Consider the following 22,553-nt stretch of genomic DNA (forward strand, 5'->3'; position numbering starts at 1 on the left):
TAAGATTGGAACTTTGGCCGGCTATGATTGATCTGCCTTGTGGGATGTTCGAAATGTTTTGGGCGTTGTTTAAGTTTTGTTTTGACGATTAGATGTAGCATATATTACAACATTTTTTGGTCATAATATCGGAAAAAGAACACTCAATTATGTAAGCGTCATTTAGCAAATTGCTACTAGGAGATATAATTGGATGTAGATCATGTAAACCCTAGTAGTATATTGGATGGACAAAAGGTAAAAAGAAAGATTATGACTTTTGGTTTTTAGCCGATTATGACAATTTTCAGGATAAAAAATATGTAAGAGGTCTCGTGAACGAACAATGAGAGTAAATGACGAAATAGAGGAAACGTCGGTCTGTCACTGTCAACAAGATAAGGAAGGCTCACGAGTCACGAGTCACCAGTCACGGACTCTAAAAATCAAAAGATTGTTCACTTTCATTAGAGTACCAAGATTTTATATTTTCCCTGTGTGCTAAGATAAAGTGTAAGTAAAAGCTAACATAAAGACCCTACAAATTATAATTTGAGAATCATTAGAAACAAGACATATATATTACACCCATAAATAGGTGTAAATAAAAAGAACAAAAAAAAACCAAATAACAGACTGTTATGTAATTTGTCCTGATTTTAGCATCATAATTATTGGTTCGTTTGGTTTTGTTTTTATCATCACTATCCAAATCACACTTCACTTCACATGCGATATGCTTTTGGTCCCTTGATTGATTCACTGGCTACTTTCCAACACACTCCATGTCTCCTCGTGACTTCTTTCTTCTTTTTTCAACCCTCAAAACTTACATCAAGTTATGAACTGTATTCAAGATAGAGTTAGTATCAAAGGAATAAGGTAGTATCAACTCGAACTGTTGTATTTTGTTAAGTTTCATGAGATGTTGGCCATAAAGGTAAGAGATGTATCTATGCTTGGATCCCCCCCCCACTGACACGCCATTAGGGAGCCAAATCAGACAATTTGACCAAATTTACCAAAGAACACACATTTTACCATTTTATCTCGCACACATGATGATCAAGTTGTGCTAGTGCCAGATAGAAATAGAACGGACCGGATCCCACCAATCATATATCAAATAAGGGTCAATTTCGTACTTTCAATAAATATCTCTTTGGCCATATATATGAAGACGTACGGTAACATTACACTCACTCACTCAGCGAATGTTATCTAAATATATCAACAAAATCACGTTATCTTAAAACCATGGCTTCCTCAGCTCTCCACTGCTTCTTCTTCTTTACTCTTCTCGTGCCGTTCGCGTTCACCACCGCCACACGTGACCCATGTGCGACCGCAGCTCCTGACGGCTCCGACGATCTCTCCATCATCCCCATTAACGCCAAATGCTCACCTTTCGCACCCACTCACGCCTCCGCGTCTGTGATAGACACCGTCCTTCACATGGCCTCCTCCGATTCCCATCGCCTCACCTACCTCTCAAGCCTCGTCGCTGGTAAACCAAAACCAATTTCCGTCCCCATCGCCTCCGGTAACCAGCTCCACACAGGAAACTACGTCGTCCGAGCCAAACTCGGCACTCCCCCACAGCTCATGTTCATGGTCCTAGACACAAGTAACGACGCCGTTTGGCTCCCTTGCTCTGGCTGCTCTGGCTGTGCCGCCGACTCACCTTCTTTCAACCCGAACTCCTCCTCCACTTACTCAACAGTCTCTTGCTCCACCGCACAATGCACACAAGCACATGGCCCCACGTGCCCTTCCTCCTCACCACAACCGTCCATCTGCTCATTCAACCAATCCTACGGCGGAGGTTCATCCTTCTCCGCAAACCTCATACAAGACACACTGACGTTATCCTCCGACGTCATCCCAAATTTCTCCTTCGGCTGCATCAACTCCGCCTCAGGCAATTCTCTACCTCCGCAAGGACTAATGGGCCTGGGACGCGGCCCCATGTCGCTGGTCTCGCAAACATCGTCGATTTACTCGGGAGTGTTCTCATACTGCCTCCCTAGCTTCAGGTCCTTCTACTTCTCCGGGTCGTTGAAACTGGGTCTCTTGGGTCAACCCAAATCCATCAGATACACCCCACTCCTCCGTAACCCTCGCCGTCCGTCACTTTACTATGTCAATCTCACCGGAGTGAGTGTCGGTTCGGTTCAGGTCCCCGTTGACCAAAAGTTCTTGACGTTCGACTCAAGTTCCGGCGCCGGAACGATCATCGACTCCGGCACCGTCATAACCCGTTTTGCTCAACCCGTTTACGAAGCCATTAGAGACGAGTTTAGGAAGCAGGTAATTAATTAAGTTCGTTAATATCACAATTCTGCTACGTATAGTATAATTAGTAATACAATTTAATCTTGTTATTAACTCTAGGTGAATGGGTCATTCTCAACGTTGGGAGCGTTTGATACGTGTTTCACGGCGGATTACGAGAATGTGGCGCCAAAGATAACGCTGCACATGACGTCACTCGACCTGAAGCTGCCTGTGGAGAATACGCTTATCCACAGCAGCGCTGGAACGCTGGCGTGTCTATCCATGGCCGGTATACCGCAGAACGCTAACGCTGTTCTAAACGTGATCGCTAATCTCCAACAGCAGAATCTGAGGATCTTGTTTGACGTCCCCAATTCCCGCCTAGGCATTGCTCCTGAGCCCTGCAACTAAGAGATAGAGAGAACACATAAAACGATATCTTTCTTCATATTACTTTCTTTGTTGGTTTGATTTGGACAAATTCCTTAAAAGTTGGGAGTTCCTGATCAAGAGATCCGTTTAATGACAAGTCACTTTAATTGAGTGGTGAAGATTTTTTAGCTTTCGTCATGCGATTTCTTGATCTAATTAAGTATCATGACATCGATCGACGAGTTACACAAAAATTTGAGAAGAAACTATAGTGCGAAAAAGAGCATAAGCAAATACTGTGTTCATCCTCTCTTCTCTCTGCGGATACACTAAAGACTGCAATCCTCTTTGCCACTCTTTTTAAGGGTTCAAAAACAGATGCTCAGTAACTAGTTTACAGGTTCCACCTATTGCGCATGAGTTCCTAACAAACTGACAGAAACCTTACAGGACCGCTTGTCAGAAACAATTACTGAACACTCGAGCAGTAGCTGCCTCGACTGGAAGAGCATTTCCACACTTTCTTCTATTCCTGAAGGACAACAAAATTGCAGGAGCTTTTAGTTCATAATAAACCAACTACCAAAAATGTTAATTCAATTGGTTTTATGAATTCAAACTAGCAACATCAACCAGTCAAGCAAACAACTCACACGTAGTCATTCTAACTTCTCCAGAAAGACTTTAACGCACAAATAAACAAGAACCTTAAACCATAAGAATCATGGAACAAGGAGCAACATTTTCTTACAAGAACCCTACCTCCATGGGAGCAGAATCTTCATTAACATCAAATACGGTTTGTTCACCAGATGCAGGCTTGTTATCAGGAATGATCAGGCCTGCAGGAACCTGGCCAAACTTCAAAGCCTATATATGTCCACCAACCAAAAGAAAACAAAGCTGTCAAAATCATCCAAAACCAACATCATCAGGCACAAATTTGATCAAAAAAGCAAGGGACCTGTTCGAGTCTGGCAATTTCTTCTATCGTCTGGGAGTTGATAATTGCAGCCTGGAACATCATGAAAACGAAACACCAAAGTTACTATCAAACACACAACCTTACTTAAGTTAAAGACAAACCAGTAAATATGCTTAGTCCTATCCAGTTTCCAGTGTCTCTCCTCTTTCAACACCCAATTCCTGGAGATTTTGTAGTTTTCATCTTGGAAAAATCTTTTGAAATTATAACCTTCCTAAGCTACTCAACTGTAAAACGAATATGATATGATTTAGAGATGATCGCACCTTGATTGCTAAAATTTGCTCCTGTGTTGGGGCCACCACTTTCGGAGTCTCTGGGTTTTCTGCAGTTTCTGGCACTTTTTTAACCTCCTCGTGAGAAACTTTCTTAGCCTCCTCTTCTGCTTCTTTGGATGAAAACAAAGCTGCAGCTTCAGCTCTCTCCTGTTAAGAACCAATGTTTGTCAGGTAAAATGGTCTTTCCTTTAACATTTTCTATCACCAGATATAATTTGTTAAATAAACAGAATAAAGTTCTTACCTTGGCTTTGATTTTTATGAAATCCAGTACTCGAAGAGAATTTAGCTTGTGAATCACATAAAGGCGATAATTTGGCTTTTTGGTGATATTATTATCTAACAAACTAAGGTACTGCAGCTTCGGAATGGAGGCAAGGGGGTCAATTTCAACCAAATTCACAAGCCTGTTGTTTGTAAGAACCAAAGAGTGAAGCTTCGGCAGGAATTCTGCAGAAGTACAACCATACGATAAATCAACAACGCAAACAATGTGCTCGAATTTATATAGTTTTTTATTACAAGACGCACGTAGAGGTTACCTCCAAGATTAGGATTTATCCGGGTGATCCGATTGTTATTGATGAGCAAAGTTCCTAAGCGGTTGAGGTATGGAAAGTTTTCTAGCTTAACTATCTCATTGTCAGACAGATCAATGGTATCGAATTGGTCCTGTAAGAAAAGCAACAAAAGTTAATTAGTATACCTATCAAAATCAGTTTAACTAAAGTAATAAAATACGAAGAGGATCGTTATAGCATATTAGAGAAGACTAGCTCACAAAAGTAACATGGCCTAACACAAATCTATAGGAGGAATTTCTTAGAGAAGACTAGCTCTCAAAAGTAAGGAATCCACAGAATAGAACCAAAGTAGTATCACACGAAGCCACAGATACACTCCTGAAGATTTGGAAATACAGATGCAAACTAAGACAAAGAAAAAAATTGCTCCAATTCAGCAATGTTTCTTTCAATGAACTTTTTCAAAATACTTGAATGCAGAAACCCAACAAGCAGACTTTGAGAGCATTCAATACAACCACATCTACAAAAATCATCAGATGACAGAAAAAAAAAAGACGAATCGAAACTAGATAGAACATGTGTAGCAAAAACAGAGCAAGGAAGTACCTCAGTAGCACCCAAGTTCTCGATTACAGGTATCTTGTTACCTGCAGCAAAAACAACAAACGATTACTCAGAGCTGGTGTGTATTTTAGGGTTACGAAAATCATAGAAAGGGTAATTGGAAAGAGAAGAAGTTTATACCTCGTAGATCCAATTCTCGCTCCTTGACGGCATTGAAGAAGTGAGGACTTTTCCAGATCAAATCAGCCGTGAGCTTCACCATTACTCGCTACTAGGGTTTTAGTGCTTCGTGCTCTCTCTCTCTCTCTCTGCTGCTGCTGCTTCGCGTTCAGAGGAAACAGACAACAGTGGCTCAAGATTGACATAAAAAAATCTATCACTTTAAAACGGCCCATTAAGTGCGGAATTGGTCCAGTCGGTTAGGCCCATAACTATATTCTGATATTTATGATTTGGGAGAAAAAAACCAAAAAATTAAAAAGAAAAGGACTATAGTATTCGATTGAATCTTCTTTTCTTCTTCGTTGGTTCCAACCCTAATCTAGGGTTGCTCTCTCTCGCTCGCTCGCTCGCTTCCTTCTGTGCTTCGTTCTGCTGATTTCCACGAGCATTTAGCTTTACAAACCTTGAATTTGGAGTGCGTTGGGTGAAAAAACAGTTGAGCGAAGATGAGGATTATGATTAAGGGAGGTGTGTGGAAGAACACCGAAGATGAGATTCTTAAGGCCGCCGTTATGAAGTATGGTAAGAACCAATGGGCTCGGATCTCGTCTCTTCTCGTTCGTAAATCTGCCAAACAGTGTAAAGCTCGCTGGTACGAGTGGCTCGATCCTTCCATCAAAAAGGTATGTGCGCCTTTTCCTTCTCTTCAGTGGTAGTGTTCGATAAAAAACAAATTTGTTTTGGATCTGGAAAATAATGAAAGATATAGTTTGAATTTAGGTTGGTTTGTTGGGCTTGATTCTTGTGGAGGTTTAGTGGTATATATGTATTGATTTGTTTCTGAAGTTTGTACTTATTGTTGGCAATTGTAGGACCTTTGGAGTATTGTTAGGGTTGCTTATGGTTTTGAATTAGAAGCTGATTTGTTTTTTTGATGTTTATATAGACTGAATGGACCAGGGAAGAAGATGAGAAGCTTCTACATCTTGCAAAGCTTCTGCCTACTCAGTGGAGAACTATTGCTCCTATTGTTGGCCGTACGCCATCTCAATGCCTTGAGAGGTATGAAAAGCTTCTTGATGCAGCATGTACTAAGGACGAGAATTATGATGCAGCGGATGATCCACGGAAACTACGTCCTGGTGAGATTGATCCAAACCCAGAAGCAAAGCCTGCTCGTCCTGATCCCGTAGATATGGACGAAGATGAGAAGGAAATGCTTTCTGAAGCAAGAGCTAGGTTGGCTAACACTAGGGGAAAGAAGGCTAAAAGAAAAGCTAGAGAAAAACAACTTGAGGAAGCTAGAAGGCTTGCTTCTCTTCAAAAGAGAAGAGAACTAAAAGCAGCTGGGATTGATGGAAGACATAGGAAAAGGAAGAGAAAGGGAATCGACTATAATGCAGAAATTCCTTTTGAAAAGAGGGCACCTGCAGGATTCTATGATACTGCAGATGAAGATCGTCCTGCTGACCAAGTTAAATTTCCAACAACCATCGAAGAGCTGGAAGGCAAAAGAAGAGCTGATGTAGAAGCACAGTTACGCAAACAAGATGTTGCTAGGAACAAAATTGCTCAGAGACAGGATGCCCCAGCAGCTATATTGCAAGCGAACAAGCTGAATGATCCTGAAGCTGTTAGAAAGAGATCAAAGCTGATGTTACCACCACCTCAGATTTCAGACCACGAGCTAGAAGAAATTGCTAAGATGGGCTACGCCAGTGACCTTCTTGCAGAGAATGAGGAGCTAACAGAAGGAAGCGCTGCTACTCGTGCACTTTTGGCGAATTACTCACAAACACCAAGGCAAGGAATGACACCTATGAGGACGCCACAGAGAACTCCTTCTGGTAAAGGTGATCCTATTATGATGGAAGCAGAAAACCTGGCTAGATTAAGAGACTCTCAGACACCTTTGCTAGGAGGAGAAAATCCTGAGTTGCACCCTTCTGACTTCACTGGGGTCACTCCAAGGAAGAAAGAGATTCAAACGCCTAATCCAATGTTGACCCCTTCGATGACTCCTGGTGGTGCTGGTCTTACTCCAAGAATTGGCTTGACTCCATCAAGGGATGGATCTTCTTTTTCTATGACACCCAAAGGGACTCCGTTCAGGGATGAACTTCACATTAATGAAGACATGGACATGCACGAAAATGCTAAACTTGAGAGGCAGAGACGAGAGGAAGCTAAAAGGAGTTTACGCTCTGGTTTGACTGGGCTTCCTCAGCCAAAGAACGAGTACCAAATAGTTCCACAACTTCCTCCAGAGGAAAGTGAAGAGCCAGAAGAGAAAATTGAGGAAGACATGTCAGACAGGATAGCGAGGGAAAAGGCTGAGGAAGAAGCAAGACAACAGGCATTGCTTAAGAAGAGATCCAAGGTCTTGCAGAGAGATTTTCCTAGACCTCCAGCTGCTTCATTGGAATTAATTAGGAACTCGTTACTTTCAGCTGACGGAGACAAAAGTTCTGTTGTTCCTCCTACTCCTATTGAGGTTGCCGATAAAATGGTACGAGAGGAGCTTCTAAAGTTGCTGGAGCATGATAATGCAAAGTATCCGCTTGATGAGAAAGCTGAGAAGAAGAAAGGAGCTAAGAACCGTACCAACAGTTCTGCTTCTCAAATTCTTGCAATTGAAGATTTTGAGGAAAATGAACTCCAAGAGGTATGTATATGAATCTTCCCATTGTCAATTGTACATTTGTTCTTTTGGTTGATTTATTTGTTGGCCCAACTCTGGATTGTTTAGTTTGCACTTGGTTTAGGGTTAGATTGCTTGATGCCTTTTTTTGACATGAATGTGAATCCGCTTTTAATTTGAATCAGCATCTGTAACTTGGTATATACTAAGGAGAATTCTAATGAAGGTTGTTGCCACTGATTTTTGGTAGGCTGACGGCATGATAAAGGAAGAGGGGGAGTTTCTGCGTGTGTCAATGGATCATGAGGACAAGACACTCGATGATTTCATAGAAGCTCGCAACAGATGCGTGAACGATCTCATCTACTTGCCCACCCAAAACGCTTACGGGCTCTCAAGTGTTGCTGCAAACGCGGAAAAAGTTGCATCTTTGCAGGTGGAGATGGAGAATGCGAGAAAAAAGTTCGAGGAGGATGAGAAGAAGGCAGAACACATGAAGGCCAAGTATAAAACCTATACAAAGGGTCATGAGGTAATATATAGTTCACATTGGTTTAATGTTAGTTCTGAAATTATATTTCAAACTTTTGTGGTGTCATGTTTAATGGATTTGTTCATTTGACAGAGGAGGGCAGAGACCGTGTGGACCCAAATAGAGGCGACTTTAAAGCAGATTGAGATTGGTGGAACAGAAGTCGAGTGTTTCAAAGCATTGAAGAGGCAAGAAGAGATGGCTGCATCTTTCAGGAAAAAGAATTTGCAAGACGAAGTGGTAAAGCAAAAGGAGACAGAGAGAAAACTGCAAGCGCGCTATGGGAATCTGTCGGCAATGGTTGAAAAAGCAGAGGAGATAATGGTTGGGTTCCGAGCACAAGCATTGAAGAAGCAAGAGGATGTCGAAGATCCTCACAAACTGAAAGAAGCTAAGCTAGCCGGTGGAGAAGAAGAGGACGTAGCTATAGCCATGGAAGCTTCTGCATAAAACTTGAGTTTTGTATTGGTTACAAGTTTTAAAGGAGACTCAGCTTGACTTTGTATTGTGGTACGTTTTATATGAGTTATGACTTTGTAAAGGTTGTGATATTCTCTCCGTTATACATTGCAAGAGTCAAGAAATTTGATTGCTTGGGTTTGGTTCCCATCTAAAGGTGTTTAACCAACATTTGCACAATTTACTCATGTCGTATGGAAGAGAAGAAATTATACATTTTTGCGTATGGAAGAGAAGAAACAAAGCTTATACTTTTTGGTTGTATGGTAGTGAAGAGAAAAACTTGCATATCATGTAAACTGAAATTAAACGTTTTTGGCTCAAAGCCAAAATCAAAAATACAACGTGTGTGTGTAAAAAACTCTTATTATTAGAAAACAACGTAAGATAACTAGGGAGTTTTAGCCTCTTGAAAACTGATTGGGCACTCGATTCTTCTACTCCACTACTTCAATTAGGGTGGGCTCATAGTCATCAGGAGCCACAAATCCATGGAGGTTCATCACTGTTGCAGCTACGTTTGCAAGCCCCGGTGTTTCCAGATCTTTACGGAATCTAACTCCTTTAGACAAACCAGGACCTCCAATGGCAATTGGCACCTGAGGTCAATAATTACAATTTCACATCAGATCGAATCCAATCTTTTACGTTATGGTAATAGCACAGACTTCCATTCGACTTACTGGCTTGAGTGTGTGAGAGGTTAGAATCTGAAGGTTCCCTTCCTTGTCCAAAGCAGGCTTCCCAGATTTATCCCTCTTCACCATGTCCTCTGCGTTTCCGTGATCAGCAGTCACAACATAAATACCTTTCACTTGTTCGATAGCATCAAAAATCATCTGCAACAACCAAACCACTTGTGAGCTAAGTCATACTAACTCTTATTATTAAGACTAGTCGATAAATTTTTTATAACAATACCTTCACAGCAAGATCAGCAGCCTCGCATGCAACAACTGTGGCTTCAATATCACCTGTATGACCCACCATATCGGAATTTGGAATGTTAACTCGCACCTGAAATTCAATATCAAACCGTAAGTAAGACAATCTCTGCTTGCTTATATACAGGGATGTTTGATTATATGATCATAAGACCAATCATCCACCTCACCTGATCAAACTTGCCACTAAGGATTGCATCCCTCGCCTTCTCACCAATTTCCAGAGCTTTCATCTTTGGTTGGGCATTGAATGATATTCCACTGTCACTTGGGATTTCGACGTACTCCTCCAACTTTTCATTGAAATATCCAGACCGGTTTCCATTCCAGAAGAAGGTGACATGCCCAAACTTGACGGTCTCACTGTTTCATCCACATACATTGATAAATATGTCAGAGATGCTATCTAGGTCAATGAACTTGGTTTGATCAGCATAATAGATAGCAAAGACTATTAAGAAAAGGCAAAGACATAGCACCAGTTGCAATTCAATTAAAAAGTGAAAGGTGAATGTGCATATAAGAAAGATGTCAAATACTCAAAATGTGATAGAAAGAATTTAAAGAACCTGCAAGCAAAGGTGCTGACGCCATTGTGAGTCAAATATTCACCAGACGTCCTATCAATCTCCGGGGGAGAAACAAGGTAACGGTTTGGTAGCTTAAGCTCTCCATCATACTGAAGCATACCAGCATAACGTATCTTTGGAAACCTCACACGATCAAACTTGTCAAAATCTTCGTATTCAAGTGCCTTAGCATGCATAACCATACGATCAGCCCTGAAGTTGAAAGTGACAACAGCATCGCCGTCCACAATGGGACCAACTGCTTTCCCTGAGTCATCAACAATCACAAACGGAGGCAAATACTGATCATTGGCACCAGGCTCTTTCCTCAATGTCTTCACAGCTTCAACAGCGTTTTTGAATTTGTGAGGAGCTTCACCAAGAACTTGAGCATCCCAACCTCTTTTAACAACTTCCCAATCATTCTCATACCGATCCAAAGTCACATACATACGTCCTCCACCAGATGCAATCTGAGCATCAACACCATTCTCACGTAACTTAACGAGATCGGCTTCAAGAGTTTCAACAAATCCAACACTAGAACCGTCCAACACATCACGACCATCGGTAAGAATGTGAACACGGATTCTCTTAGCACCACGTTCCGCAGATCCCTTAATCAACAACTATGCAAAACAAACAACAACCAAGTATTAAGAAATCGAACAACAAAACTTAAAATAAGGGGAAAGAAAAAAGAAAAACAGATCAAATCAAAACCTGTAGCTGATCAATACGAGAGTGAACTCCACCGTCACTGAGAAGTCCAACGAGATGCAAAGTATGTGTATCGAAAGATTCAGAAACGTATTTGAAACCTTCACCTTCAAAGATTTTGCCGGAAGCAAGAGCTAGGTCACAAAGCTTAGCACCTTGAGCGAAGATACGACCAGCACCAAGAGCATTATGACCAACCTCACTGTTTCCCATATCATCTTCACTGGGAAGTCCAACAGCAGTACCGTGAGCTTTGATCAACGTCCATGTATCAGGAGCTCCCTATTGAGAGAGACAAAAGTAAGTTGGCTGAATTGAAAAACTTATAAAGAATCAAAAGGATAAGAAGGTAAAAAGAAAACAATACATGTTTAAGAGCATCCATGGCTGGAGTAGGAGCGTTGTGGATACAGTTGTACTCATCAGGAGCAGATTCACCCCAACCATCTAAGACGATTAAGGCTATGGTTTTGCCCTTAGGGAGCTTGGGATGGTCATCGAGCTTCCAGGCGGAGGAGGTAGCCATAGCTTTTTGAGATGCAATCGAAGAATCTCAAAAAGAGATCTGAGAAGAAGGTGAATGAAGGTTGGTGTGAAGGAAGAGGCGGGTTTTTATAAAAGAGGCGTTTTTGGGAGTGGGCCTAACAACTCTATCAATTGGGCCACTTGTCGCTCACGTATATATAGAAAAATCTTATTGGCTCCGAATATTCTTTTTTTCCTCTTTTCTTATTTGCGATTTTTACATATTTGATACAGTTGTGATGCTGATTCATGCCATTTTGTCTTTTATATGTTCTAGAGACAAAAGAAAAAAATACATTTTTTATAGGATTTATCATATAGATAATATTGTCTTGTTAGATTATACTTCCATTACTTTCACTTTTTATATAATCATAATATAGAAATATTGCTTTACAAGTTTACTTCCATTACAATTTATACATTCTTCCATTTTATAAGAGCTCTTAATAAATGTACTATCGCCTTATTAAATCTGTACTTGGTTGACAAGGCATTCGGAAAGAGTATATTTTCCTTTTCACTTCACAGCATGATTTTGGCCATACTAGTTTCAAAATAAAGAACCTTTGTAGTGGTTAATTCATCGAATCAAATTCTGAAACACTTTTTAGTGATTAAAGAAAAAGAAGGAAATTAATAACTAAAGGTTTGCTCTATTCTCTGTTCTAAAAAATAACAAATGGTCAAGAAATGTGAGTGCTTCACACCACATATATAAGCTACTTGGAGCAAAATTCAGCTCTCTTTATAAGAGGCTTTTTGTTTCTTGAAATTGTCGAAGAATAGAAGTAATGCAGGGTTTAAATGAAAACGTTTTAATCAAACAAGTAGAAGATGAAGGAGAAAACAGAAAACAACGGTGACAAAACTAATAATAGTAGAGGAGGAAGATGAAGAAGAAAGTGAAGCAGATTTGGGTAGCCTTGGATAGTCATCTGGTGAAGGCATAACACATTCATCCCCATTGAACAAGATTCTCCTTGGGAATGCCCATCCTTCTTTGAAAGTAAAATTTCCCATATCCTTCTTTAGCAATAACTCTGTTTGCACATTCCCAATCTTTCCTGCTTGAAGCAAAACATCATTGTAAAACTGCACTCCCCAAAACATCCCTGTGTCATCTGAAACCACACATCACCAAGAACAAGTCAAAATTTTAAACCAATAAGGTAAGATAAACAAAGAGACAGATTTTTTCATAGTTGACTCACTGATGCTGTTTTGATATGGCGTCAAAGACTTGTAGTTGAAGCTGAAGACTTGTTGGACGCTTTTCAAGTTTGGATGAAGCACCACTAAGTTCCAATTAGTGTAATTCTTCACTGTGTTGAGATTCGTTGCTGTGATCTTTACCCTCCAATACTCTCTATAGTTCACTTTCACATGCCAGTGGATGCGGATGGGACACATATGATCCGAACATGTCACCACTGGTGATACTTCCTCATATGGATCATGTTTCTGTTCCAGATATGGCGGCATTTCTCCTTTCCTGAACATTCCCAGCAAGAAGACATCAAACCAAACAATAACAAAAGTAAACGTGAAAGAGTTTCGAAGAGTGAGTTACTTGACACAAGGGGAACTCGAGCAGCCGCAGCTACAGGTAGGACAAGGAACGATGTTTTGGTAGTAGAATGCTGAGAGTGAAACGCAGCACTTTGGTGATTGTGATGATCGAAACTGCGAGTACACGCACACTGCCTCCCATGTTGCTGCTCACAATACCAAATATATCCATGTTAAGTAACTCGGCTTCTTGACTTCTTGTTGTAATAAGATAGCATCTTATAACATTTTGGTTACCTAGAGCTTGCATTTTGCGACGGCCCTTGTCTGTGCTAAACTTGGTCGGGGCCACGGATGTGGCATTGTCGCAGCTATAACCCGGGACACCAATATCGAAGTTATAAGGGATATTGAACTTTTCAGGGTCATCAGGAGAGCTCCCAATGTCCATTGTGAAAGTAGAGACGTGATTGGCGTGGTCCTGAGACATGGAAGTCAAGACGCCTCCACGGCAACAGTTAGAGACCTGAAGGTTGTAAGAAGCTCCGGGAAGAAGATCGACGATGGTTGGTCGGCGGAGACAGCAGTGAGGGAGGTTGTTGCTGGAGGCAAAGGCAGAGCAATTGCCTTGCTCGGTCGTCTCAGCTCCTCTCATGTCCCATATCACTTCTTTGTTGAGCCAATGCCAACTCAGCTTCCACCCTGGTTTCTCCACGTGCCGGTACTCTTGCATGTTCTCTACTGTTACTTGTACCTGCAAACATTTTGAATATTAATTCCACCACGCATTTGTGTACATATATAGGTTGACAATTTGTCAAAATCAATCTTTCTTTTTCAGCCTATCTAAGTTATAAAATTTGTCAAAATCAATGGTATTATGCTAGTATATATATAGGGACCTTCCATTAAGTTATTTATCAAATATTAACCTCTTAAAAACTAATATACACTGTCAACAAAAACAAAAAAACTAAAATACACAAAATTTCCAAATAAAAAAAACAGATAAAAACAAGGAAAAAAGAAATCAGAGATTTTTACAAGTTTTAACAGAAAAATGATTTTGACAAAATCAACCAAGCAAGAGACAAACTACTGAGTTACTTCGTCGTCTTAAGCTGAAGATTCGGACTCTATTTTAGTTATGTATTTTCTACATTTGTTATAGTACTACTATCTTTTAGCATATCATCATAAACCCATATTCGTTCAAGAACAAAAAAATTAAAAAATCCCAGAGTATCTGAGAGGTTCATGCGGGTCCCATAATCAGACACATAAATTTTTGCTGGTGAATTGCTAATATTATACATATAAAAAATCGAAAGAAATTAGTACAAAATACGAAGAGAAACCAACAAATAACAAGAAAAAAAAAAGAGATAAAGAAGAGTTACCGAGTGTCTGCCAGGTGAAGATAAAAGGAGATCCCATTTGATAATGATTTTACCGAACGGATCCAAAGGATCGTATCCATCTGCAACCATTTTTGATCACTTGTTAAATCACAAACCCTACAAATTTTACGGTTTATATATGAACAAATTGTTTAAAAAAAAAAGGAATTAAAAAAGACTTACGTGTGGATGATGCGATTGCGAAGAGAATGACAGTGCTAACGAGCATTGCATCCATTTTTACTCTTGCAAACGAGAGAAGAAAATAAAACCAATGATCGATCACGCCGAATTTTCAAATTCTTATCGATGAAAATATATGAGAATTTAGAACTTTTCTTTTTTCCTAAAACGTGAAAATATTACTATTGGTTTTGGGAATGACAAAGAGATATAGAGAGAGATCAAAATCTCAAAGAGTTTTTAAGTGTGACGCCTCGGGTTTCCCTGTGTGTGTGTGTGTTAAGAGAGATAGAGAGAGAGAGACAATTAAAGCAAAGAAGTCACACAGTGACTGTTGGTTTAGTGTTTGAACGAGAAGAGTTTTGCATTTGTAAACAAAACCCACACTTTACTCCTTTTCTTTCTATTTTTGGTTTTTCACTTACCCTTTTTTTATTTGATTAATTAACGCTTATATATATTAGCTGTAATATAGTACGTAAAATCTAGTATTTACCTTATATGTATACACTACTAATCTAATTTTGCAAATTTTTCTGGTACAGTTTGTAGTGGTGGCGTGGCAGCTATTATTGAATGATTCACGTATGTTTCTCTTTTTCGTGAGATGTTATTGCTTTATTGTGCTATGTTTTTAACTTCCTTTTTATTTCTGTATTTTTATAGAATGGTTTTAGAAATTAAGGTAGCTTATCAGATGAAACTTTGGAGGCTAACAGAGATTTTGGACATCATCACTACATTACATCAGTGAATATAAATAGCAGCGATTAATTGATTATGTAACCAGAAAATGGTATAGTATTGGTTATTTTAGAGCAAGCAGCTTGCTCTGGCTCTTTTTTAGTAGTATGACTTATGGCATTGATTAAACCTTTTCAACCACAAAAAGCAAGCAATCCGTAAATTAGAATTAAGAGGTCACAAATTATTCATATGTAATTAAAAAGTGTGTTGACCAAAAAAGTAATTAATTAAGAGATGATAATTAGATCGAAGAATGTGTCAGAAAAGAGATGCGTTGTTCAAACTTCAAACACCAAAAAGCTCTTTTCACGCCCTCCTTGGAATTACTATATGTTTATTAGTAATAAATAACATGGAGACGTAAATATAATTAAATCACTACTGCTAATATCTTTTCGTTAGAACATTTTTTTGTTAATAATGAAGGTGTGGAGGACAAAGGATACAAAACCTAATAATAAAAGTCTTGAGTAAAAAAAAAAAAAAAACCTAATAATAAGTCTGGTCTGGTTTGGTTCGATTTAATAATATCTGAATGGTTTTGTTCGGTTCAGTAAGATTGACCGGTTTTGATTGTGGTTTAATTTCCCGAACTACCGACGAATCTATCTCCTCTCAGGCGGATTATGTCAAGTCGGTGATCGGAAAAAAAGTATTTTGACGCTTGCTTGATTCAATCAGAGAGATCAACAACCAAAGTTGAGAAAAGCCTGTGAGAAAGAGAGAGAGAAAGAAGAAGAAGAAGAAGAAGAAGAAGATGGCGCAACCGAGTAAAGAACCTTGCAAGAAAGAGGCTTGCGACATCCAAGCATGTCTCTCCAAGAACAATTTTCTTCCTCAAAGGTGATTCCTTCATTTTTTTGTCGCGGTTTCTTCATCATTAATTCATAAAGATTCATCAGGTGTTGGTTATGATGTTACTGATGTGAATTAGAGATATCCCATTCTAGTTTTTGGGGGTTTAGGGTTCATGTCTCGATTGTTGGGTTTTCAGTTTCAGCTAGGTTCTTTCTCTTGTCTTGTTAGCATAATAAGATTTGATTTGATGCATCATCCTTGATGGCTTTTAAGAATCCTTTTTCTTAGTAATTGTGAGGTTTGGTCTGGTGCTTATTGACCAAAGGTTAGCTGATTTTTTTCTGGGTGTACTTGTTTGTATTGGATCAAAATCACTCTGTCCCTAAAGAATCGAGAGAGACCCTGATGGTGTGAATTATTAACAAGACACACTGTTATAAATGTCTTGCTTTTGATTTAGATAATCTGAGCATGTTCTTGTGGTTCCCAATTACAACAAATTGATTATAGAGAGGTCTAGACCATTTTGAATTGCGGGTCATCCATTATCTGTATTTTGTGAAAGAGAGATGGATGAGTAGGATATATTTAACCTGAATCTTGTGGTTTCTTATTGTTGTCGTATGATGATGATCATCATCATCATCATCATCAGGCTGGTTATAGATACCCTCACTATCTATATTTTATGATCCCTGTCTTGGGAGAAGTAAGGAAGTGCACTGTCACTTTGTTTTGCATGGACTGACTTATTACATTGGTTTCACAAAACTAGCTTAATATGAATCAGAAACTTATGATGAGCTATAAGGAAAAGGAACTGGTTTTCTTCTTTTGATTACGAATTCTCCGAAGGGGCCTGGCTATTTGTGTGTGTCTACATGAGTCCTACTGTTTTACCAGTTTTTGTGCATATAATGATTTGTGTAGTATAATCAGTCATGTCTCTAGGCCTTAATTTAGACAGTTCCATGAATATAATCAGTCATCATGATTAACACAGTTAAGCGAGGTTGAACAACAACAACAACATCACTTTCCATACCATTGTTTTTTACTGGTAGATACTAATTAAGATTTATGTGTGGGGGTTGCAGGTGCCAGAGAGTGATAGAGATGTTACAGGCTTGTTGTGAGAGATGCAATAACGAGTCAACACATTGTGGATCTGTAGCTGCTCTCTTGAAGCAAATCAAGAAGTAATATATAAACACAATAGTTAAACGAAACAGAGGCATAACAAGAAACTTCAAGGCACATCTCTTCTGTATTTTATTTTATTTTTTTGGTCGTCCAAAGAGATATTTCTCTGTGTAATTCTGTCACCCAACAAATAAAGAAATATATTTTTATTAAATTTGAAAAAAAAGTTGGATTTTCCACGTGGACACACTCTGGGATATTTATAACGGCCGAGCTTTCTGCAATGATATCCGCCGACCATCTCTCTCCTCCGCCGACCGAGAGAGAGAGAGCCAGCAGCAGCAACCATGTCAATCTCAATTCCTCTCAACACCACTCTACAATACTCCTCTTCTTCTCCTTCTTTTCATGTACCTTCCCTCTCTCTCTTCTCTCCGATTCCTTCGACCGCCGCTGTCTCCGTCACCGGAACTCGCCAGAGATGCCTCAGGATTGTCACTTCTTGCGTCTCCAACGCTCAGAAATCAAACCAGAATGGTGCCACCGACGCCGTCTCTGTCGTCCGGAGGGAGCAGATTCGTCTTGGTCTTCCTAGCAAAGGACGCATGGCCGCCGATTCGCTCGATCTTCTCAAGGTGAGTGTCGTTGTGTTTTCCCCTTAGGATAATTGAGGATTTTTGCTGGGAAATATCAAATTGCGATCATCTCTCTGTACTAGAAGAAGATATTGTAGGGAGCTATACTGACAAGCTCAAGGTTTCGTCTTTCTTATACTTGTGCTAATGACTGTGCTGTGAAGCCTAAATATTGATTGCATATCGTTCCCTAGGCGAAGTTAGGTAGTATATGAGTGTCCTATTGTAATAGCTTTGTGTTTTCTTTCCTAAAGGTTTCATTTTGATCCTTTGATTCTCTGAAATGATTTTGCACTCTCTGATTTGCAATCTCATGGCTCCTTACGACTCTTTTACTTTCTCTTTTCTCATGAAGGATTGCCAATTGTTTGTCAAACAAGTCAATCCGCGGCAATATGTTGCTCAAATTCCCCAGGTATGCATTCGGAGAAATCCAAAAGCCTATTTAGTATTTCTTCAACGTATCGGCTTGTAGCGGTAATCTCTTTATTTTTTTCCTCCAGTTACCAAATACTGAAGTTTGGTTTCAACGGCCAAAAGACATTGTCAGGAAGTTGCTCTCAGGGGATCTGGATTTAGGCATTGTTGGTCTTGACATAGTTAGTGAATTTGGTCAGGTAAATAACATCATGCTTCTATATCTTGATTAGCGGACACATGTTGAGATTCTAGGGTATCTTTGTGCTGGTGGCTGTTATACTGATATGAATGCTATATATAAAGAAAATGTGTCTAATCTTGTTATTCGTTCTACTGTGGTTTTCCTTGACATTCCAACCCACGCCATACTGTTTGCGTTAGCTTATGTGACTTATAGACTTGCCTTTTGAAGGCCATTTTTGCATTAAAAGTTAAACTTAAAGATCCTGAGTTATTTTTTAGGGGAACGAAGATCTTATCATCGTCCACGAAGCTCTCAACTTTGGAGATTGTCATTTGTCCCTTGCGGTACGCTCAAATCTATTATAGTTCAGGTTTATATCATCAATAAAGATGACTTTTTGATTGCTCTTTTCATATGATTTCAGATACCCAATTATGGAATATTTGAGAATATAAAATCTCTGAAAGAGCTAGCACAAATGCCTCAATGGACTGAGGAAAGACCTTTACGGGTTGCCACAGGATTCACTTATGTATGATGCGTTACAACTTACAAGTGTTCCTTTTGGTGCATTATTGTCCTTAAACCTTTTTTCGGAATGCAGTCTAATTGTTTTGGAATTTATCCAACTTGTGTTTGCAGCTAGGCCCCAAATTTATGAAAGATAACGGTATTAAGCATGTGAGCTTTTCAACTGCAGATGGAGCCCTAGAGGCAGCTCCTGCGGTGAGATTTACATTAATTTCAAATCAACCCTTAAAATTTCGAACTATGCTTCGATAAGGATTAATTAGGCTCGGTTTTTGTATGAAAATGCTGAGTACATTAAGAGTTATTGTATTCGTCTTCTTATCTTTTCAGAGTTTATTCTTACTATGGGATTAAGAGTTATGTTTGCTATTTTGTGCCGTCAGCGTGAGATAGGGGATTATAGTAATACAGAAAGAAACTATTGTTGTGTGCAGTGTTTGTTGACACATTTTCTCTTGTTAATTAGATGGGGATTGCTGATGCCATTTTGGACCTTGTGAGCAGTGGGACAACCCTTAAAGAGAACAACTTAAAAGAGATTGAAGGCGGGATTGTGCTGGAAAGTCAGGTATGATGTGAAGATCTTTGGAATTGACTACTGTTTTCCTTCCCCTTGGCAACCGGTGTTCCAGAAGATAATTCTTTTTTTTTTTCTTTTTCTTACTATCAGGCTGCATTAGTGGCGAGCAGAAGGGCATTGACTGAGAGAAAAGGAGCACTAGAAACAGTGCATGAGATTCTCGAGAGATTAGAGGCTCATTTGAAGGCAGATGGTCAATTCACTGTATGTGCATAGTAATTGTAATGTTTCTCCTTATCTCTACTTTTGCTTTCTTTCATCCTGTGTTTTCACTCCAGGTTGTTGCAAACATGAGAGGAACGGATGCTGAGGAAGTGGCTGAACGTGTGAAAACCCAATCATCATTATCAGGATTGCAGGTAAAGTTTGAGAAATTTGGGGCTCACAAGCTCTTAGTTCCTAGCTCCAACCCAAGAATATCTTGGTTTATATTCAGTGTATTTCCACTGATTTGATAGGTGATAGGTTTAGACGATTGTGCTTTTGTGATGTGCAGGGACCAACAATAAGTCCAGTTTACTGTAAACGAGATGGAAAAATATCAATTGAGTACTATGCCATTGTGATTTGTGTACCCAAAAAAGCTCTATATGAGTCTGTGCAGCAGCTGAGAGCGGTTAGTAATGCCATCCATCATTTCTTTCCACCTCGCTCCTTTACTCTAAGATTGTCATTATTGAAGGGATTTACAAATACATAGCTTTCATCACTCTTGAAATTTAATAGCCCAAACCACATTTAATACCGAGATCAGTCTTTCGTCTCGAATCTCAGAAGTAATGTGTCATGAAATGTGATTTCAGGTGGGAGGAAGTGGAGTACTGGTGTCACCTCTAACATACATTTTTGATGAGGAAACTCCCAGATGGAGTCAGCTTTTAAGTAACCTCGGCCTTTGATGCTGCTTCACATGACTGAGAGATACTACGATGTTTAGTCAAGATGCATGTCAAACACCACGATGTTTTTGTTTTTCTTTTGGTCAACATGGATCTTTTAGAAGAAAAACAGAGGTCGCCTTTTTCAAGCCTTTCAGAGATAGTCAACTTAAAAACCAATTTTCTCAAATTAAAATTCATTTCCATTTTCTAATCAGTTAGAATGTTGTTTAAAAGTATTAGCTTATTGAATAAATTGGTATTCACGAGTCACGACCGAGGCCAAGCTTGATTAGAATACCCATGTTGGTTGTTCATCGAACCGTAAGAAAAAAACAGAGTGGTTCGAAGAAGAAAAAACTGCTTATTTCATCATAAAGAAAAATATGAACTTGTTCGTCTTCACTCTCTTCAAAAGCTAGCAGGCACAAAACGAAGGAATGTGACTTTTTTTCTTTTTGGGATTTTACTCGGAGACACACCCCATATATTTGTCGTGTTGCGACGACTACAGACCGCTACTAGTTCCTCCAGACAGCTACTGCTTTGATCTTTAATATTTCATGTCTACCAAAATAGTTTAGGACAATGACTTAACTGTTATTAATTTAAGTTAATAATCCCACTTATTCTATCCAAGCTAATTTTAAATACATTTATCATTATTTATTATGAACTCGGAACAACAACAAAAAAATCCATAAAATCATCATGACACTTACTTTTAGATTTATAACTAACCAAATATCAAGCCGAATTCTTTTAAATAAGTATCTTTCAAACCTTCCACTCTTGTACTTGTTGACAAAAAAAATTATAAAAAATTATATAAAATTCTCTTAATTATGGTTTAATAGTTTTTTCACTGTCCAACAAATGAAAGAAAACTTACCTATTATTTATTATATTGTTTAGATTCATAATGAAAATAAATATTATTCGAGATGATTAATCGAAAACTAAATACGTTTTTCCGAGATAATTGATGAAGTCATTTATAAAAATCATATAGAAAATGATTCAATTATACCAGTATAAATAAAACCAAAACCTAACTTATATATATATATATATATATATATTTGGCATTCAAATAAAAAATTGCAATTAATTAAAATTTAGTACCTTAAAATATGGATATGATTATAAATATGAGTTACAAATTATTTGATAGAATATGTAAGTTGATAAAATATGTAAAAAATCATAAAAATAAATTTGTTGTGAATAAAAAACTGATTTTTTGTTTGAATATAACAATTTGAAATTACTATAAATATAAAATATATGACAAGAACTTCAAGCTAATCAAATTGCAATTTCTAATACACATTTTGTTCTCTCTTAAAACAAAATATATATTCAGCAATTTCTCTATAAATATTTGTAAATTCTATATATTAAATATTTTTTAGTTTATTATAATTAGAGTAAAATTACAAAAAAAAAATCATATTATGTGAATTATTTCTATTAAAGTGAAGAAATAAAACAGAAAGTTATTATTGGAAATTATGGTTAAAAAGTAGAAGAAAAATTGAACATCTTATAATATATTAATGTAAGAAAGATTCGAATGGCGTCCGGAACTGTAGTATATAAGATTCAGCTTCTGAACGGAATCCATTCTGGTGACTCCTCACCCATTGTTGCGGAAATGAAGTGAACTTAAGTCTTCATGGAAACTCGTATTTGACACGGGCAAGATATAGACCAGAAGCAGGAGCCATGGGTTTGGTTGCAGCCACTGTCTTCTCCTCCAGGATTCGTTCAACTGAAGCAAATTCATAGATAACCCGAATGAGACAGTTAAACATCCTTCAATTCTAATCAAACCTATAACTGTAAACTCTCTGAAGAAAGCGACAGCAACATACCGTCTGCAACCGTCAATTCTCCAGTGCCAACGCATTTTAGTACTCCTACAAGCAGTCGAACCTGCACAGCATAAAGACACTAGAAATCAACAGACCACAAAGAGCATCACAATTCATCCCTTTCATTTTCA

General features: G+C 38.6%; 8 protein-coding genes across 10 annotated transcripts in view; 4 read left to right on the top strand and 4 right to left on the bottom strand.

Annotated features, from left to right (window-relative positions):
* Positions 1,174–2,807, top strand: LOC104768048 (aspartyl protease AED3). Its single transcript, XM_010491993.2, has 2 exons — positions 1,174–2,289; positions 2,374–2,807. The coding sequence occupies exons 1-2, from the start codon at positions 1,237–1,239 to the stop codon at positions 2,665–2,667; spliced, it is 1,347 nt and encodes a 448-aa protein (XP_010490295.1). The 5' UTR covers positions 1,174–1,236; the 3' UTR covers positions 2,668–2,807.
* On the bottom strand, positions 2,883–5,336 carry LOC104768056 (U2 small nuclear ribonucleoprotein A'). Of its 2 annotated transcripts, XM_010492000.2 has the most exons (8): positions 5,163–5,336; positions 5,025–5,065; positions 4,434–4,563; positions 4,136–4,341; positions 3,880–4,038; positions 3,593–3,643; positions 3,391–3,498; positions 2,883–3,160 (listed from the first exon to the last, which is right to left on the bottom strand). In XM_010492000.2, the coding sequence occupies exons 1-8, from the start codon at positions 5,242–5,244 to the stop codon at positions 3,155–3,157; spliced, it is 783 nt and encodes a 260-aa protein (XP_010490302.1). In that variant the 5' UTR covers positions 5,245–5,336; the 3' UTR covers positions 2,883–3,154. The 2 variants fall into 2 exon arrangements, with proteins under 2 accessions (XP_010490302.1, XP_010490305.1); XM_010492003.2 differs by lacking the exons at positions 2,883–3,160; positions 3,391–3,498; positions 3,593–3,643 and adding an exon at positions 3,687–3,774.
* Positions 5,459–8,926, top strand: LOC104768070 (cell division cycle 5-like protein). The gene is made up of 4 exons (XM_010492008.1): positions 5,459–5,827; positions 6,091–7,809; positions 8,036–8,317; positions 8,411–8,926. The coding sequence occupies exons 1-4, from the start codon at positions 5,651–5,653 to the stop codon at positions 8,765–8,767; spliced, it is 2,535 nt and encodes an 844-aa protein (XP_010490310.1). The 5' UTR covers positions 5,459–5,650; the 3' UTR covers positions 8,768–8,926.
* LOC104768077 (2,3-bisphosphoglycerate-independent phosphoglycerate mutase 1) lies at positions 9,047–11,615 on the bottom strand. The gene is made up of 7 exons (XM_010492013.1): positions 11,377–11,615; positions 11,013–11,291; positions 10,290–10,918; positions 9,891–10,083; positions 9,698–9,793; positions 9,460–9,615; positions 9,047–9,375 (listed from the first exon to the last, which is right to left on the bottom strand). The coding sequence occupies exons 1-7, from the start codon at positions 11,533–11,535 to the stop codon at positions 9,214–9,216; spliced, it is 1,674 nt and encodes a 557-aa protein (XP_010490315.1). The 5' UTR covers positions 11,536–11,615; the 3' UTR covers positions 9,047–9,213.
* Positions 12,297–14,536, bottom strand: LOC104768083 (COBRA-like protein 6). Its single transcript, XM_019241348.1, has 5 exons — positions 14,447–14,536; positions 13,344–13,800; positions 13,108–13,252; positions 12,749–13,029; positions 12,297–12,658 (listed from the first exon to the last, which is right to left on the bottom strand). The coding sequence occupies exons 1-5, from the start codon at positions 14,534–14,536 to the stop codon at positions 12,357–12,359; spliced, it is 1,275 nt and encodes a 424-aa protein (XP_019096893.1). The 3' UTR covers positions 12,297–12,356.
* LOC104768090 (cx9C motif-containing protein 4-like) lies at positions 15,985–17,554 on the top strand. Its single transcript, XM_010492025.2, has 2 exons — positions 15,985–16,219; positions 17,272–17,554. The coding sequence occupies exons 1-2, from the start codon at positions 16,134–16,136 to the stop codon at positions 17,375–17,377; spliced, it is 192 nt and encodes a 63-aa protein (XP_010490327.1). The 5' UTR covers positions 15,985–16,133; the 3' UTR covers positions 17,378–17,554.
* LOC104768100 (ATP phosphoribosyltransferase 2, chloroplastic) lies at positions 17,587–20,759 on the top strand. Its single transcript, XM_010492034.2, has 11 exons — positions 17,587–17,952; positions 18,308–18,367; positions 18,456–18,569; positions 18,835–18,900; positions 18,981–19,088; positions 19,199–19,282; positions 19,554–19,655; positions 19,758–19,871; positions 19,946–20,026; positions 20,164–20,283; positions 20,471–20,759. The coding sequence occupies exons 1-11, from the start codon at positions 17,665–17,667 to the stop codon at positions 20,564–20,566; spliced, it is 1,233 nt and encodes a 410-aa protein (XP_010490336.1). The 5' UTR covers positions 17,587–17,664; the 3' UTR covers positions 20,567–20,759.
* LOC104768115 (tRNA pseudouridine synthase A-like) overlaps positions 22,056–22,553 on the bottom strand; it is a 3,722-nt gene continuing 3,224 nt past the window's right edge. For both annotated transcript variants that reach the window (XM_010492048.2, XM_010492054.1), the window contains one exon: positions 22,056–22,319. In XM_010492048.2, coding sequence (XP_010490350.1) covers positions 22,222–22,319 — 98 coding nt within the window. In that variant the 3' untranslated portion in view covers positions 22,056–22,221. The remainder of the gene's footprint in view (positions 22,320–22,553) is intronic.

The sequence above is a fragment of the Camelina sativa genome, chromosome 3 (genome assembly GCF_000633955.1).
Source record: "Camelina sativa cultivar DH55 chromosome 3, Cs, whole genome shotgun sequence".
NCBI lineage: Eukaryota > Viridiplantae > Streptophyta > Magnoliopsida > Brassicales > Brassicaceae > Camelina > Camelina sativa.